This window comes from Lagenorhynchus albirostris, chromosome 5 (genome assembly GCF_949774975.1).
Source record: "Lagenorhynchus albirostris chromosome 5, mLagAlb1.1, whole genome shotgun sequence".
NCBI classification, from domain to species: Eukaryota; Metazoa; Chordata; class Mammalia; order Artiodactyla; family Delphinidae; genus Lagenorhynchus; species Lagenorhynchus albirostris.
Window position 1 is genome coordinate 23,871,872 of NC_083099.1, and position 19,576 is coordinate 23,891,447.

Sequence of the window (19,576 nt, forward strand, 5' to 3'; positions counted from 1 at the left end):
TCAAAATATGGTATTTACAAATATAAATAGCTAAAAGAGTCAAATATCATTGCCACCAGAGGCAAGAAGAGGTACAAAGGGGTCTGATGTTGATGTTTTGCATTTTAGACCTTTGTTGCCATAATTAAAAAAAGCAACAACAGTGAACTGTATACTTTAAAAGTGAATTTTATGATATGTGAATTATATCTCAATTAAAAGTATAAAAGTATACAATAAAACAATGAACAAACTCTGTCAATTTATAATCTAATGTCAAGTTTTATTTACCTTTTTTCTTACAATATGCTGTCATTCAAAATATACCTCGTAAGTAACTCATGCATACAGTAGGCACTCTATAAATATTTTGATTTAATAATTAGATATTTTTTAGAATGACTAAAAACCCTGATGTAAAATCCCAATTGGGAAGTGCTTAATCCCATCATAGACAAAATATATAACTTTACAATAAACATTTTTATAAGAATTTGCCCAAAAAAGGGAACACTTACAATTTGGAAATTAAAAAATAAAAAGTAAAAAGCAAGATAAAACACAACACTAACATATTTCAACATTGATCCCTGGATCGGTGGTACTTATAGACCAAGGGCTACCTGCACCCTGTGGCCTTAAGACCATCTGACATTCAGTTAAGAAGATAATTATATACATAATAACCTCTTAACTGGAAATGCTGCATGAATAAATAAGGAATAGCCTATGAAAAAAATGTTAACTATATCCCTTACATGAGCACAGGAAAAAAATTTAAATATACACTTTATTCTCCAATTTTAAAAGTCAATGCTTTTCACCCTAAGCATCAAGAATGAGCCACAAATAAGCATGAAGTCCCGTTTCTAGAACTATGTTAAATCCTGTGGAAAATACTTTTGGATATAAGATCAAGAACCTTAGTCCAAAAGTAAAACAAATCCTTGCATTAAAGGGTCTTCCAATGTTTACACAAACAAAACAGGCTGTGACCATACATGACAAAGAAATACCTTCTAAATCCTTATTTTGGGTTAGCTTTATAACTAGGAACATTCACTCCAGCTTGAAAAAAAATTATATCACTTTTATGATAATAAAAAATTAAAAGCCAATAAATACCTAACCTTAGAGAAGTAGCTGTGCAAACTTATAAACATAATCAAATACTCTATAGCTACAAAATGAAGTCTACTAACTATATTTTTCAAAAACTATATAATTCTATAAAAATTTAAATACGTGGACTCTATCAATACATGGAAATGTATATATAAAATACTATTAAGTGAAAAAAGCAAAATGAAAAATATAAAGTGATTACAACCATGTAAAAGTAAATATATTACAGTAACAAACATTGAGGTGAATTTAAATTTATAGACACAAATAGATTCAAACATTCATTAGGGCTTTATCTTTGTTGCTTAAGATTATAACAAAAGAAAAAAGAAAAAATAGACTACTGTTTTAGGTAAACCTATACTCCTAAACAATAAATACTGAACTATAGATGTAAACTCCTAAAACAAAGATTTTAAAAAACAAGACTTCTATATCTCAAGTGTACCCTATGGAAGGAGATCAGTCCACATTTGCTGATCTTCAGTTTTACAAAACCTTCTGGCAATAGTCACTACAATTCTAATGCTGCCCTTCTTAAGCAGAAAGGGAAAAAAAATTTAAGCACCGTTTAAATAAGAAAACTAAGCAGCATGCTAACAAAATCTATCTACTTAATCTGTTTCATTACTGCAAAAAGCCACGAACAGAGGGTTTTAAAAAAACTAATCGTATATACATATTTTACATAACATATTTATGCTATAAATATTTTAAAGAATGGCTTTTACATAATTCTTTATTTCAATATATATCTTACTAATCTAATTGCAAGTTATACAAATGCAGTCTTTCAGATTTATTATTGAAAATTATTCTCTACGTGATTTAGAAAATCGCTAATTTCTTGGATAAAACATAGCATATTTAGAAGTCCGAAAGCCAAGTAAATCCCTTATTTCATTTCGGAATTTTGACAGATCTTGGCGCAGTTCATTTAGATTTTCCACAGTTGCCTGATCTGTACTTTGCATCTTTTGTCTCATGGAAGTCAAGTAACGATGCACTAAACAGCACATCACTTTTTGGTAGTTTTCATCTCTCTTTTGCTTCAAATTTCTCCATTCCTTCAAAACAAAAACTATGATACTAACAATGTGCATAAAAATATTTAAATGAGGTGGATTTTTTAAAAAATTTACAGATACAAACACATATCTTGTAATGCTTTATTAGACTGTATTTTTGCCACTACATGTTGCAAAATAATGTTCAACACATTTGAAACATGCCATGCATATTTGTTTTATTCATTTACCTGTACACTTACCTTGATTTAAGATTTTTAGTTTATAGTAGGGATTAGCAAACTATGACTCACAGGCCAAATATGACCCACTTTGTGTTTCTGATGGCCTATGAGCTAAGAATGGCTTTTACAGATGAACGTTTTGTAATCAATTTGATGATGGGGACTACTAATTTTGAACTCCAAATAAACAAAATGTTATTCCCCCTCAAAATGGAATTCTATTCATTAATAGAGCTGTATTATAAAAAAAGTATTACTCAATTATTCTCATATGTTTAATTTCATCAATAAAAATTTTGTGGAAATTTGTTTTCTCTCTTGTTGTATTACTACCCACATAAAATCTACAATTTTTTCACAGCCCACAAAGTCTAAAATATTTATTATCCGGTCATTTACAGAAAAAGTTTGCCAATTCCTGGCTTATAGCAACATGTATTGAATTATTCATGTATTGAACAACTTTCAAGAAGAACCAGAAAAATATGCATTGACTCTAAGAGTCACTCTTATGCTGACAGCCTAGGTATTTTGAATACTTTCCTTGTTTTAAAACTGTGAGCTGAGAATTCATAAAAAAAATCACAGCTCTCTCTCTCATTTTCAATAAATATTTATTGAATCCTTACTTTATGTTAGATACTATGCTATGCATTAGGGGTACAGGAGTGAAAAAAAAAAGTCTTAGCCCTTGTTTTTTTTAAGCCGTTTTGCTAATTGTTTTATAACCACAACAAATTAGTACAGAGAATGCCCTGTACAAAACAACACAAGTCTTAGCCCTTAGGAACCTGCATATTTATGCTTTAGGAACATCTGAGATTAGTAATTATTAAAATTATCATGTTGCAGTTCAACCATCTAACTTCTTACCTTTAAGCTGTTCTGCCGTTTAACCTTGCCTTTTGATGTATGAGAGCAAATCCATTTACTGAGGCTGCTAATCATATAGCAGATAGTCTTTGGCGAAGGAATGATGTTGAAAGGTGGGGGTAATGTACATTTGTCATCAAAGTAGCTAAGCCACAACTTTGCTCGAGCAAACTTCCATTCTTTGTCTTCATGATTCTATAAGAGGCAAGTGAAAAACCAACACAGGATATGAATAGGCATGCACACACGCACACACACACAGTAGGGCTGGTATGAAGAGATTGTTTAAGATTGTTCAAATGTTTCCACACCTTGTAGGTAAAAATTTGGTTCAAGACTTGCAGTTAATATACATTACTTACATTTTAAAAAAAAATCTATATTTAATTTTTAAATGACACATTCTTAATTCTTTTAAATCTTTGCCTTATCTACTATATACATTTGGTATGGTCTGAAGAGAATATAAAATTTTTAAAAGAATGAACACTTACTGCTATCAACTGAAAACTTTTATGAAGCATTGCCACCAGCAGCTTAGTAAGCACAATCACAACCACAACATTGTATGTCCCAACAATAACAGCTCCGACGAAGGACTGTAATTCTTCTCCGTAGCTAAATCTTGTGACAAAGATTGCCACATGTGCTAAGGAGAAAATATACCAGAACAAAGCAAAGCAAGTGCCGATGAACCTGTAAAGACAATTACATTTCTGTTTAAAAGGAATTTTAAGTTAATTAGCGAAAATAAAGAATTCATTTATATCAACATTACCTAAAGAATACATAGATAGCCCAGGAGTAATATTTTATAAAATAACTGAGGTTGGACCCAACATCACAGATATGCCTTACTTTAAACAAAGAAACAAACGCAAAAGGAAGATAAATTATTCCTGTTTAATCTCTTACTACTTCTGTCTTTTCTCAACAGAGCAGCCTATGATCCTGTAATACTTAGTTACATTTTGCCACTTCTTCGCCCAAAAACTTCAAATGGCTCTCAAGCTCAACAGCCCAAACTGCATACAAGGGCCAACAAGGTCCTACATGATCCCATTACCTTTCTTTCTTTTTTCCCTTCCTTTATTTCTTTCTTTCAATTGAAGTATAGTTGATTTACAATATTATGTTAGTTTTAGGTGTACAGCATAGTGATTCAGTATTTTTGCAGATCATACTCCATTATAAATTATTACAGGATAATGGCTATAATTCCCTGTGCTATACAATATATCCTTGTTGCTTATCTATTTTATACATAGTGGTTTGTATCTGTTAATCTCATACCCATAATCTGTCCATCCCTGCTTCCCTCTCCCCTTCGGTAACCACAAGTTTGTTTTTCTATATCTGTGAGTCTGTTTCTCTTCTGCATATACATTCATTTGTATTATTGTTTAGATTCCACATAGAAGTAACATTATACAGTATTTGTCTTTCTCTGTCTGACTTATTTCACTAAGTATAATATTATCTAGATCCATGCACATTGTTGCAAATGACAAAATTTCATTCTTTTTTATGGTTGAATATTAAATTGTGTGTGTATTTATATGGATTAAGAAGATGGAATATATATATCCCACCTTCTTAATTCATTCATCTGTCGACGGGCCCTTGGGTTGCTTCCATATCTTGGCTACTGTAAATAGTCCTGCTATGAACATTGGGGTGCACGTATCTTTTCAAATTAGTGCTTTCATTTTTTTCTGGCTATATAACAAGGAGTGGAATTGCTGGATCATACAGTAGTTCTATTTTTAGTTTTTTAAGGAACCTCCATACTGTTTTCCACAGTGGCTGCACCAATTTACATTCCCACCAACAGTGTATGAGGTTTCTCTTTTCTCCACATCTTCTCCGACATTTGTAATTTGTAGAGTTTTTGATGATGGCCATTCTGACTGGTGTGAGACGATATCTCATTTTTGCTTTGATTTGCATTTCTCTAATAATTAGTGATGTTAGGCACCTTTTCATGTGCCTGTTAGTCATCTGTATGTCTTCTTTGGAAATATGTCTATTCAGGTCTTCTGCCTATTTTCTGATTTTGTTGTTTATTTTTCAATATCGAGCTGTATCAGCTGTTTACATATTTTGGATATTAACCCTCTGTCAGTCACATGACTTGTAAATATTTTCTCCCATTTTGTAGGTTGTCTATTCGTTTTGTCAATGGTTTCTTTTGCTGTGCAAAAGCTTTTAACTTTAGTTAGGTCCTTTTGCTTTTATTTTTTTTGCCTTAGGAGACTGATACAAAAAAATATTGCTATGATGTATGTCAAAGAGTGTTCTATGTTCTCTTCTAGGAGTTTTACTGTGTCGTGTCTTACATTTAGGTCTTTTAACCACTTTGAGTTTATTTGTGTATATGGTCTGAGGGAATATTCTAATCTCATTGTTTTACGTGTAGCTGTCCAGTGTTTCTAGCACGACTTGTTGAAGAGAGTGTCTTTTATCCACTGTATATTCTTGCCTTGTTTGTCATTGATTAATTGACCAAAGGTGCATGGGTTTATTTCTGGGCTCTCTATTCTGTCCCACTGATCTGCATTTGTGCCAGTATCATGCTGTTTTGATTTCTGTAGCTTTGTAGTGTAGTCTGAAGTCTGAGAGGCTTACACCTCCAGCTTTGTTCATTTTTCTCAAGATTGCTTTGGCAATTCAGGGTCTTTTCTGGCTCCATATGAATATTAGGATTATTTGTTCTAGCTCTGTGAAAGATGTTATGGGTATTTTGATAGGGACTGCATTAAATCTGTAGATTGCTTTGGGTAGTTTGGCCATTTTAACAATGTTAATTCTTCCAATCCAAGAACACGGGGTAACTTTCCATTTGTATCATCTTCAATTTCCTACATCAATGTTTCATAATTTTCAGAGTACTGTCTTTCACCTCCTTGGTTAAGTTTATGGCTAAGTGTGATTTTAAATGGGATTGATTTTGGTTTTTTACTTTCTCTTTCTGATATTTCATTATTAGTGTATAGAAACTAATTAACATGCACAGATTTCTATATGTTAACCTTGTATCCTGCAACCTTGTTGAATTCCCTTATTAGTTCTAATAGTTGTTTGGGTGGAGACTTAGGATTTTCTATATAAAATATGTCATCTGCAAATAGTGAGTTTTACACCTTCCCTTCCAATTTGGATATGTCTTATTTCTTTTTCTTGTCTGATCACTGTGGCTAGGACTTCCAATACTTTGTTAAATAGAAGTGGTGAGAGTGGCCATCCTTGTCTTGTTCCTGAATTTAATGGGAAAGCTTTCAGCTTTTCATCATTGAGTGTGATGTTGGCTATGGGTTTGTCAAATGGCCTTTATCACATTGAGATATGTTCCCTCTATTCCTGCTTTGATGAGTTTTTATCATGAATATATGTTGAATTTTGTCAAACACTTTTTCTGCAACTATTGAGATGACCATGTGATTTTTATCCTACCTTTTGTTAATGTTGTGTATCACATTGATTGATTTGCATATATTGAACCATCCTTGTGACCCTGGAGTAAATCTGACTCGATCATAGTGTATGATCCTTTTTACACATTTTTAGATTCAGTTTGCAAATATTTTATTGAGGATTTTTGCATCTATATTTACCAAAAATATTAGCCTGTAATTTGCTTTGTACTGTCTTTGTCTGGTTTTGGTATCAGGGTAATGGTGGCCTCATAGAATGAATTTGGGAGTGTTCCATCCTCTTTAATTCTTTGGAATACTTTGAGAAGGATAGGTATTAATTCTTTATATGTTTGGTAGAATTCCCCTGTGAAGCCATCCTATTCTGGACTTTTGTTTGCTGGGTTTTTTTTTTTACAAATCCAATTTCACTTCTAGTGATCAGTATGTTCAAATTGACTGTTTCTTCTTGATTCAGTCTTGGCAGGCCGTATGTTTCTAGAAATTTGTCCATTTCTTTTTGGTTGTCCAATTTGTTGGCATATAACTGTTCATAGTATTCTCTTATGATTTTTTTGTATCTCTGTGGTATTGGTTTGTTATTTCTCCACTTTCATTTCTTATTTTGTTTATTTGGGTAAAGGCTGGCTTTTTCTTCTTGGTAAGCCTGGCTAAAGGTTTATCAATTTTGTTAATCTTTTCAAAAAACCAGTTCTTGGTTTCATTGATCTTTTCTGTTTTTTATCTCTATTTTACTTATTTCCACTCTGATCTTTATTATTTCCTTCCTTCCTTCCTTCTGCTGATTTGGGGCTTTGTTTGCTCTTTTTCTAATTCTTTTAGGTGGCAGGTTAAGGTATTTATTTGAAATTTTTCTTATTTCTTGAGGAAGGCCAGTATTGCTATAAACTTCCCTCTTAGAACTGCTTCTGCTGCATCCCTCAAATTTTGGAAAGTTGTGTTTCCATTTTCATTTGTCTCGAGCTATTTTCTGATTTCCTCTTTGATTTTATCATTGACCCATTGGTTTTTTAGTAGCATGTTATTTAGTCTCCACGTGTTTGTTCTTTTCCCATTTTCCTTTCTATAGTTGATTTCTAGTTTCATATCACTGCAGTCAGAAAAAAATGCTTCATATGATTTCTATTCTCTTAAATTTATTAAGGCTTGTTTTGTGGCCTAGTATGTGATCCATCCTGGAGAACATTCCATATACACGTGAAAAGAATGTGTATTCTGCTGTTCTGGGATGGAATGTCCTGTAAATACCAATTAAGTTCAACTGGTCTATGGTGTCATTTAGGAACACTGTTTTCTTACTGATTTTGTTTGGATGATCTATCCATTGATGTCACTGAGAGGTTAAAGTCCCCTACTATTATTGTATTACTATCAATTTCTCTCTTTATGTCTGTTAGTATTTGCTTTATATATTTAGGTGCTCCTGTATTGGGTGCATATATGTTAATGAGTGTAACATCCTCTTTTGTGTATCCCTTTATCATTATACAGTGCTCATCTTTGTCTTTTGTTACAGACTTTGTTTTAAAGTATATTTTGTCTGATATGAGTACTGCTATCCCTGCTTCTTTGTCATTTTCATCTGCATGAAGTATCTTTTTCTATCCCTCACTTTTTCTTTGTTTCTTTAGCCCTGAAGTGAGTCTCTTGCAGGCAGCATATTGAAGGGTCTTGTGTTTTCATGGAATCAGCCACCCTATGTCTTTTGATTGGAGCATTTAGTCCATTGACATTTAATGTAGTTATTGATAGGTATGCAGTTATTACCATTTTTTTTTTTTTTTTGTGGTACGCGGGCCTCTCACCGTTGTGGCCTCTCCCGCTGCGGAGCACAGGCTCCGGCCATGCAGGCTCAGCGGCCATGGCTCACAGGCCCAGCCGCTCCGTGGCATGTGGCATCCTCCCGGACCGGGGCACGAACCCGCGTCCCCTGCATCGGCAGGTGGACTCCCAACCACTGCACCACCAGGGAAGGCCCAGTTATTACCATTTTATTCCTTGTTTTCCAGTTGTTTTTGTAGTTCTCTTCTGTTCATTTCTTCTTTTTGTTTCTCTTGCTGTGGTTTGATGATTTCCTTTAGTAGTATGCTTGAGTTCCTTTCTTTTTGGTTTTTGCATATCTATCATAGGTTTTTTTTTTTTTTTTCAGTACGCAGGCCTCTCACTGTTGTGGCCTCTCCCATTGTGGAACACAGGCTCCGGACGCACAGGCTCAGTGGCCATGGCTCAGGAGCCTAGCCGCTCCATGGCACGTGGGATCTTCCCAGACCAGGGCACAAACCCGTGTCCCCTGCATCGGCAGGCAGACTCTCAACCACTGCACCACCAGGGAAGCCCTATCATAGGTTTTTGATTTGTGTTTACCATAGGGCTCATATATGCTGTCCCATAATTATATCTACTTGTTTTAAACTGATAGTCATTTAAGTTCAAACACATTTTAAAAGATCTACATTTTTACCCCCCTCACCCACATTGTGTTTCTAATGTCATATTTTACATCTTCATGCTTATCTCTCAACTGTTTACTGCATTTATAGTTGCTTTTGTGTGTATGTTTTTTTCTTTTCATCTATGTATGGCTTTTTAAAGTAATCTTCAATCCTTACTATGTAACTGCCTTTCCTAGTGGGATTTTCCCTTTCCTATAGATTCTTGCTTCTTTTCCATTTAGATGAGACCCTTCAACATTTTTTAGGTTTACTATTGATGAATTCTTTCAGTTTCTGATTGTCTGATAAGTTCTTTATTTCTCCTTCTATTCTAAATGATAATCTTGCTGGGTAGAGTATCCTAGGTTGTAGGTTTTTTCCTCTCAGCACTTTGAATATATCAAGCCTCTCCCTTTTGGCCCACAAAGTTTCTGCAGAGAAAATCAGCTGATAGTCTTATGGGGATTCCCTTGTATATGACTGATTTTCTCTTCATGCCTTTAGAATTCTCTCTTTATCTTTAACTTTTGCCATGTTGTTTATGATATGTCTTGATGTGGGTCTGTTTGGTTTCATCTTGTTTTGGACCCTCTGTGCTTCCTGTACCTGGATATCTGTTTCCTTCTTCAGATTTGGGAAAGTTTCAGCCATAATTTCTTCAAATACATTTTTGATCCCCTTCTCTCTCTCTCTTCTCCTTCTGGAACCCCTATTATGTGAATGTTGGTATGTTTAATGTTATCCTAGAGATCTAGTGGACTCCTTTTGTTTTTTTGTTTATTTTCATTTGTCTTTCTTTCTGCTCTTCTGATTGGGTGATTTCCATTATTCTATCTTCCAGATCATTTATGTGTTCTTCTGTGTCACTTAGGCTGTTATTCAGAGTGTTTTTTATTTCAGATATTGAATTGCCTATTCTTGTTTGGGTCTTCTTTATATTTTCTAGTTCCTTGTTAAAATGATCTTTGTTTAGATCAATTCTCTTGATCTAAATTAATTTAGTTAGCATTTTTATTACCAATGACGTGAATTCTTTATCTGGTAAATTGTTTATTTCTGTTTCATTATTTATTTTTTCAAGGTTCTTCTCTTACTTTTTCAATTGAGAGTAGTTCCTCTGCCTTTTCATTTTACTTAACTTTCTTTGCCTCTATGAATTTAGGTGAAACAGTTACCTATTGTGGTCTTGAAGGGGTGTTCTTATGTGTGTACCCAATGCCTTTGGTGGGATGGCTGGATTTGATGTGGACACCAGTGTTTCCTCAGGGTATGCTGGCAGCTATGACCTTGGTAGGAGGTGTGGCTAGAGATGGAAGAGCTAGAGCCCACGCACGGTGTGAGGTGCGATGTTCTCTTTGCTCACTGGCCATCACTGCCCTGTGGGATCTGCTCCCAAGCTGCTGGAGTAAAAGCCCTGAGGGTCAGGCTAGAGCTGGCTCTGTTCCTTTTCAAGTGTGTTTTTCCTTCTCCCCACACCAGGATCTTTGCCCCAAAGGAGGGGGGTGCTGAAGCAAGTGGGGTTCATGCACTTATAGAGGTCTAATGCACTACCTGTGTAGGTGTCCGTGGCTCCACTCAGATGCAGCCCATGGTCGTGTCTTTTCCCTGGTATTGGCCACCCCAGATCTAGCGCTGCGCTATGGTGTGAAGTGAGTGGGACCAGAGCATCCACTCAGTCTGGGCTTGGGCACACAGCAAAGTGGCCACAGGAAACCCAGCAGCTGTGCTGCTGTCAAAACTCTGGGCTGCTTCTGGGGTGCCACTGGAGTAAGCTCCAACAATGGCAGCTGCCACACCACCTGGGCTACGCTCCAGGACTGGTTGCCTCTATGTCACAAGGACAAGTCTTCTCCCAAGTCCTGGATGCCCTAGATCCAGTGCCATCCTGTGATGTGGAATGAGTGGAGCTGGGGTATTCTCTCAGTTTGGGCTGGGGAGAGCAGCAAGGTGGTCACAGGAAATCTGACAGCCACTAGGGCAGACCTCTCTCTGCCCTAGCAGGGGGCAAGCCAGCACCTGCATCCCTCATTAGTGGCATCCAGGCTGTTCCAGCCTTTCTATCTCTCCCAGGGTTTCTCCAGCCAGTTAAGGGGGCTTGTCTCCTATGCGTAGAAACCAGACTGGAACACCCGGTCTGTGGCTTGACCCACTAACTCCCCAGGGCGAGTATCCACCTGTGTAATCTCCCTTTTCCTTTGAATCCCTTCCCGGGGCACAGGTCCTGACCAATCACTTTCTTCTCATCCTACCCGATTACATGTATACCTTTCTTAAAGCCTTTGTTGTACAGGAGTCCTTCTGCCTCTTTCCAGCTAGCTTTCAGTGAGAATTATTCCACATGTAGATGTATTTTTGATGTGTTTGTGGGGGGAGGTGAGCTCCAAGTCCTCTTACTCCACCATCTTGACCCGCTTTATTCCCCATTACCTTCCTGACCTAATCTACTACACCTCTCGCTCTGATTCACTACATACCATCCACGCTGACCTCCTGGCTTTTCCTTGAACATACCAACCACACTCCCATCTCAAGGCATTTGCATTTGCCATTCCCCTATCTGCCAATGCTCCTCCTCCAGATACCTTTTCATGGCTTGATCCTTCACCAGCTTTATATCTTTACTTGGATGTCATCTTTTGTGAGGCCTTCCTTAACCTCCTACCTAACTAAAGCTACACCCTCTCACACAAAAATCCTCCCCGGCCCAAGCTTTATTTGGGCTACAGGCAAGGGCCTGTGTAATACTGATATATACTATATCAATACTGTGCAATATACTACATATTTTATTTTTATTGCCTGTATCACCTCAACAGAATAATAAACTCCATGAGGGTAGTTTTGTTCACTGATACTTCATTTACTTAGCACTTAGAACAGGCGCTGGCATACTGAAGGTGTTAGATGAATATTTATTACTCATTTAATCTTATTCCTTAAATAAACTAAAGAATAGTTGGTACATAATAGGAATACAACAAACGTGTAATTCTACACCTCTTCTCCATTATTTTATCTAAGAATGTGGGGAGGTATTTTGTCTGCCTCACAACTGGTTGTTCAATTCCTTCTGATACAATAAATTAGAGAAAAAAAATGTTCTTGAAGCTTTAACAATCTCAACCCTAATGACCTCCTAAGAAGTGTTGAAATCTGAGAGTGCTTTGGTTGTAACAATGACTGGGAATTGCCACTGACAATTAATACTTGAAGGGCAGAGATGTGGAACATCTCACAATACATATATAGGACCCACAAAGAACTGTCCTGCCCAAAATGCTAAGAGTGCACAAAATGCAAGAGTTCCTCTGTTAAGATAGACTGTAGTTGAGGAGACAATGTAATAACTCAGGCCACTAATTATTTAAGATTCTATGTGTAAAGGTGACTATAAATGATTCATGAAAAATAAGTATTTCTTATTCAAAATGCATTCCTTAAAGAAAATTTGAAGTCCTAGTTCTGTAGGTATGAATTCACACATAACACAACAGAAAGACAGACATATATTTACTAAAAATTTAAGACACTCACGAATGGAAGGTATCATTGCTTTGCTGTTCACAGAAGATGCCTACACAGTCCTTCTGTTCTTTTGGAGTATAGTCTTTATCATACAATTGTGTCAGTCCAATTGTGAAAGAAAACAAAACAAGAAGAAACATTCCAAGAAATTTTCCAAAATCTTGTAACATCTGTCCCATTGAAATCTGTGGAATATATTACATAGGCATTCATTAAAATCATCAGGAAAACAAAATATGAAAAACTAAATGACCAGGCAAGAAAACATATGATCCACAAGGCTACTCCTTTTTTTCCACCTGTTTGAGATATTTCATCACTTTTAAAACACCAAAAATCCAGTTGTCAAACAAAAAGCCATTCTGATCATGCCAGCACTGTGAGTGTTGGATGGTACATTCCTTGAATCTGGACCAAGTCTGCAGAGGATAATTTTGCTATGAAGGTAGAGGAAGAGACATAGAGATTTAAGAAAAGGCCAAATTTGCAAGGGATGAAAGGAAAATTCTTTGCTAAAACCTAAAGGGAAGTAAATGCTTATATTTATAGTTTCTCAAAGTTTACAAATATAAAACCATTAGGACATAAAGTATTTCATTTGATTTTTGCAACCAATTTAAACCACTTCCTGAAGAACAGCATTTCCCCCTCTAGGACTGTCCTAATCTCTTTTGCCAAGGTGATCAATTCTCTTTCATTTGGGGTCTATTATAAGAAAAAATTATACATGTTAAGTCAAATGAGAGGGTCTAATACTTATGTGAGTATCTACCATAATTTAGACATGTGTAATGCATCTGGGAGCTTTATTCAAGCCTAATTTCATTCTCCTTTAATACTCTTTCAAATTCTGGGGAATAGGTACTTTTCATAAATTCTTGTTATTTAAATTGGCATACAAATTTGGAGAATAATTTAACATTAGGCTTTGATCCCGAAATTCTATCCCTAGGAATTTAGCTAACAGGAAGTACACAAAGATGCATTGCATACAAGGATTTTCATTGTAGCGCCGTAGAAAAAGAAATTAGAACATCCTAAATGTTGTTGTTAAAAAGAATGAAGTGCTATGTGCTGGCATAGAAAGATGCCTACAAAACATTAAGTCAAAAAAGCAGGGTACACAACAGTATTAAACAGCTATTTTTTAAAGGATAGGTTAGATATATATTTTCATATAGATAAGGTTTGATATGCACAGGAAATTTCTGGAAGTTTACACAAGAAACCATTAACAGTGCTTGTCTATGGGAGGTAGGACTAGGGGTGTGGTTTGAATCTTCTTTGCTATATACATTTATTACTTTTAAGATACAAAAATTAAGTGTTTAGAAATAATCCCTCCTCAAATGTAACCAGGCCAAATTTATATAATTAGTGAAATCCAACTTCAAATAAAATTCCGAACTCCCTCGAGCCTGCCAACATAACACATGCCAATCACCGACGACACAAAATAGTAGCAGCAGGCAAGTGGCCAAGCCCCTCCAGCCCACTATAGTGAGCCAGCTAATTAAGTCGAAGAGGTGTGGTAAAATTTTTAGGCACAGCACAAGCTAGTATTCCAGGCGACTTGGAGTGGGGAGGTCCACTATGCCTGACTTTTATGCACTTGACTAGCATGTGACTCTTTTCAAAATCTTATGCTTCCCTCACTTAGCCCCCTTGCCAAATTCTGATGGAAGCAACAGAAAACTTTTAGAATTAGAAAGCTCAAAATGTGTGAGAAAGAGAAGAAATACATTTCTCTCTTAATCAATGATAGCTTTATTAGGTCACTTTGGAAAGAAATCACTTATTCAGATTGTGACTGCTTAGAATAAAGCCATATTGTGTTAGTAGAGAACCTAATAATGTATGACAGTAAGAGTACAATAACTGCTTTAGATAAGTACAGAAAAGATTGGATTTGAAGAAAATTTAGACACTGTGAGCTTAAAGGTAAATAAAGTTTTCCAAGAGTGACCATGTATGCTGTTATAATTTTAATTCCAAAAATTTAGTCCAAAAGTGAAAGCCTTAATTTAATATTACTGAGTTTTTTTTGGTTTTGTTTTTGTTTTGTTTTGCGGTACGCGGGCCTCTCACTGTTGTGGCCTCTCCCATTGTGGAGCACAGGCTCCGGATGCGCAGGCTCAGCGGCCATGGCTCACGGGCCCAGCCGCTCTGCGGCATGTGGGATCTTCCCGAACTGGGGCACGAACCCGTGAACCCTACATCGGCAGGCGGACTCTCAATCACTGCGCCACCAGGGAAGCCCTTAATATTACTGTTTTAAAGATAAGAGTAATTTAATTTCTATATCAAGATGAGCAATATTTAATGAGAACACTACAAACTTCATGACTTGTTTTTTAAAAACATATTAGTTCTTGTATAACATGGAAGAACCAAAATTAGCTACAGTGGATATCGCTGAGGTGAACATTAGCTTGAAGAGCACACTAATGAAACATTCATGTGAAATGCAAACATTAAAAGCAGTAAATTAATTTTAGTCTGAGAAAGATTATAAGGTTCATTTATTTGTAAAAATAACAATCACGCTTTCTTACATGTTTACTTATTTTTATATGTGTCAAAAGAATCAAACTGGACTACTTCTCACACCATATACAAAAACCTGAAACCGTAAAACTCCTAGAAGAAAATATAAGCCAGTATGCCTCTTTGATATTGGTCTTAGCAATACATTTTTTGATATGTCTCCTCAGGCAAGGGAAGCAAAAGCAAAAATAAACAAATGAGACCTACTCAAACTTAAAAGCTCTTGCACAGCAAAGGAAACCATCAACAAATGAAAAGGTAGTCTACCGAATTGGAGAAGATATTTGTAAATGATGTGTCTGATAAGGGGTTAAATACACAAAATTGTACAAAGAACTCAGACAACTCAAACTTCCTCTCTCCAAGCACCCACTCAGTCATGCTCCCAAGTCCTTTGTATGTAATCTCTAAAATAGTATTCTTCACTTTATACTTTATTTATGTTTGTCTCTTCTAGCAGTCTTTAAGGGCAGGCACAATGGCAGTGAGCTCCAGAGCCTGGCATATTAATTAAAGTACTGAATACAGGGGCTTCCCTGGTGGCGCAGTGGTTGAGAATCTGCCTGCCAATGCAGGGGACATGGGTTCGAGCCCTGGTCTGGGAAGATCTCACATGCCGTGGAGCAACTAGGCCCGTGAGCCACAACTACTGAGCCTGCGCGTCTGGAGCCTGTGCTCCTCAACAAGAGAGGCCGCGATAGTGAGAGGCCCGCGCACTGCGATGAAGAGTGGCCCCTGCTTGCTGCAACTAGAGACAGCCCTTGCACAGAAACGAAGACCCAACACAGCCAAAAATAAATAAATAAAATACTGAATACATAACTACTTTTTATATGTCTTTTATTTAACTCTTTACCATTTAACAGGAGGTATCACATATTTTTATTTATCCTGCAAGGTGGGGAAGGCTAGCATTATCTCCATTTCTCCAAGTGACAAACTGAAACTCAAAGATTTAGTGAATTGCTCAGGGTGAAAGAACTAATAGATGGCAAATGTGGAATTGAATTCTTGCTTCTGACTCCTTGCAAGGGCTTTTCTAAAACATCACTTTGTGGTTTTTACCTTAGCTCTCCCATTAGAAATTTGGGGCTGGGTACAATTAAGAAATATTTAGTTCTCACGCATTTTGCCTACACAGCAGGGCTTGTTGAATTAATACACGAATACATGTATTTTAAAAGATGAAATTGTTAATTAACATTTTGCACCATCTTTTTTCTAACACTATGTGAGCTGGGCCTTACTTTCCTGACCTATAAAAGAAATGGCCACATGCTGCATCAGACTTGCTCATCTACATGCTATTAAAAATTTGTCAGACTTCACCCCAAACTATTTAATCAGCATCTCTGAGGGCAGGACTGGAGAATGTAGGTTAAATGTGTTCCCCACACCATCCTTGCAGCCTCTCCAGTTTTTGAACCCCTAGACTATACGACTTCTAAGTTTCCCTCTAGCTCTGACATTCCATACTCCTTTCAAGAAAAAATATCCACCCCCAGTATACCCTAAAATGCAAAACACCTGAAATCACTCTTTACTCACAAAGAACAATACTTTACAAACAACAATAATATGCCATTTATGTTATACAGGCCACTAAACTAAGTCTGATAATTATCCAATAAAAACAAACAATTCACTAGGAATAAAGGATGCACTCATGTGTCACATACTACATTCACTTTCCAAGTTTTCTTATATTATTTTTCAGGTCGGTCACAGTTACCTCCACTACTCTAAGGGAATGGAGGAATGGATCTAAACGTTTATGTAAAGCCCATGATGCGTCAGGTACTCTGCTATGCATGTGATATACACTGACCCATTCAATCCTCACAACAGATACAAAAACTGAGACTCAAAGAGAAGAGGTAACAGTAAGTTATGGAGCAAGATTCTGTGTGATACTGTCTTTTCCTTCTTGTCTAATCTCCCAACTACCAGTATTAAAGGCTGCATAAGTCATTTGACACACATGGATAAATGAAGAAGAATTTTAAAAATCTATAAATTATGAAAGCCTGCCAACAGAAGTATTGTACAGTTAAAGTTAATGAGGGACTCATATTACTCAAGAAAACTCTGAGAAGCAATTCAGCACAGTGGTTAAGACCATTAGCTCTTGAGCCAAACTGGGTTGGAATCCCAGTTCTACTACTCATCAGCCGTGTGACCTTGTACAAGTTACTTAACGTCTCTACACCTAAGTTGCTTCCTCTGTAAAATGTAAATAAAAGAGTCCGCCTCTTCGAATGGTTGTGAGGATTGAATGAGGTCATAAATGTAAATAAAGATCTTAGAATAGTAACTGACACACAGTTAAGGACTCAAATGTTCACTGTTAATATTACCATTATTCATGATTATTTATAGATTGTGCCTTTCTTTTTTTTGGTTGTTGAAGTATGTAACATTACTGATTTATACCCAATCATGTCTCTTACATCTGCTGAGGTAGATTAGCTGGCATCCTGAATTCAAAAAAGCGGGAGAGCTAACTTCAAAGAGCAGGCTGGTCTCTGGAGTCAGACCGAGGCAGGTTCAGCTCTTGACTCTGCCACTTAATAGTTCTGTGAACTATTTCTCTCCCTAAGCCTTAAACCCTCCATTTGTAAAATGAAAATGAAAAATAACAAGGGTTGTGATGAGGGCTAAATAAATGGAAAACATATAACAGAGTGACTGGCCCACATGAAATGTTCAATAAATGTTAGTTGCTGTTATTATTGGGAACAAGCAGGTACAGCAACAGCTAGGATGTAGCCCTATTTCTCCATCAGATTTTTTTGTTTTCTCAGACCAGTCAGTGCTTATATTTACTCAACCCCATCTAACAAGTTTTTCAACTCAATTCAACAAACAGACATTAACTCCATCATATGGAGAAATTCATTCTCATGGGAGTATGAGTGTAGAAATAGATTTTCTAGTGGTGGGGACACTAAAGCTGGTGCATGTCCCCTCTCCCTGGAATGCCCTACAGCCAACCTCCTTTCAACTCATCTTTTAAGGCTTAATTTCAGTGTCATCTCTTCTGGGAAGTCTCCTCTGATGCCTTCAACTGAAGTGAGTACCCTTCCTCTGGGCTCTCTATTACAGCATCTACCATTCCAAATGTTGTCATTGGCTAGTCATCCTCGGTGAACTATGCATTCTTTAAAAGGAGACTGCAGTATACTCACTTTAGTATATTCCCAGTGTCCAGTACCTATCAGGCACTCAATAAATGTTTATTGAATAAGTAAAGTTTCAACAAGCAGAGGATAGTCTGGGACAGCGGTCCCCAACCTTTTTGGCACCAGGGCCTGTTTTCGTGGAAGATAATTTTTCCACATACGGGGCGGGCGGGGTGGGGGATGGTGCAGGCGGTAATGCGAGTGATTGGGAGCAATGGGGAGCGGCAGATGAAGCTTCACTTGCTTGCCTGCCGCTCACCTCCTGCTGGGCAGTCTGGTTCATAACAGGCCTTGGACTGATACCGGTCCGTGGCCTGGGGGGTGGGGACCCCGGGTCTGGGACATTCTAAACAGGGTAGTAACATAAAAAATGACAAGGAAGTGGGAAAGCACATGACCTGTGTGAGATTAGTGACTGGTCTTGGCCCAGATGGAGAAGTATTTCATGAAGAGATAAGGAGATGAGTATAGTGAGCAATGGCTAGAAAGTAAGGCCCAATTGCAGAAGGCCATCTTCCAAAGTCTACCTACAACATGTCAGAAATTTAACAAATACAATCATACAAATTTCAAGTAATAGAATAAAGGATTCAATCACTGCTGAATCAGGATCATTTTATGTATTCCACTACAGGATAATTCCATGACCTTGCTTTGCCTGGTAGAGTCCCAGTTCACAGCTGTTGTCCCAACTTAGTAATGAATAATATACTTTTCATTCTCCAAAGTGTCTCTATTTGGATGATAAATTATAGTCATTCTAACTAAGGGAGAGATCTGGACTCCTACTGCAGGTTATATAACCAGCTAAAATAAAAGTCTGTCAGCTTCTAAATCTACAAAGATTTGGAAGGAAAAAAATGTTAGTAAATGGAGATAAATTTAACAAACAACTGCAGTAATCACATAAAAACATTATCTGACATAGCATGTTATGTAAAGAAAAAAAGCTGCACTTTAGCTAAAGTAGTTAACTTATTGTCAATTTTCCTTTTGCATTTCTTTTCGCTTTTTATTCATAATTGAATCACTCTTTTAATTGAGTTCCTTGCTTCTGATTAACAAAATGGAAGAAAATGTATTATAAATCTTCTGCACAAAATTATTCTAGAGTTCTTTGTTACGAATATGTTATACAAATCTTTCATGTCAATAAGATTACACTGGAAAACAAATAACTTTATTGGAGAAATCTTTTAAGTAAAAGCCTGAAGATAGGACTCTACA

The 19,576-nt window shown here is 36.6% G+C and overlaps 1 protein-coding gene across 6 annotated transcripts in view; it reads right to left on the bottom strand.

Annotated features, from left to right (window-relative positions):
- Window positions 1–241: 241 nt before the first annotated feature.
- Window positions 242–19,576, bottom strand: part of TRPC1 (transient receptor potential cation channel subfamily C member 1) — a 63,822-nt gene continuing 44,487 nt past the window's right edge. For all 6 annotated transcript variants that reach the window (XM_060149688.1, XM_060149687.1, XM_060149690.1 and 3 more), the window contains 4 exons: window positions 12,630–12,805; window positions 3,724–3,925; window positions 3,230–3,424; window positions 242–2,171 (listed from right to left, as the gene is read on the bottom strand). In XM_060149688.1, coding sequence (XP_060005671.1) covers window positions 1,944–2,171; window positions 3,230–3,424; window positions 3,724–3,925; window positions 12,630–12,805 — 801 coding nt within the window. In that variant the 3' untranslated portion in view covers window positions 242–1,943. The remainder of the gene's footprint in view (window positions 2,172–3,229; window positions 3,425–3,723; window positions 3,926–12,629; window positions 12,806–19,576) is intronic.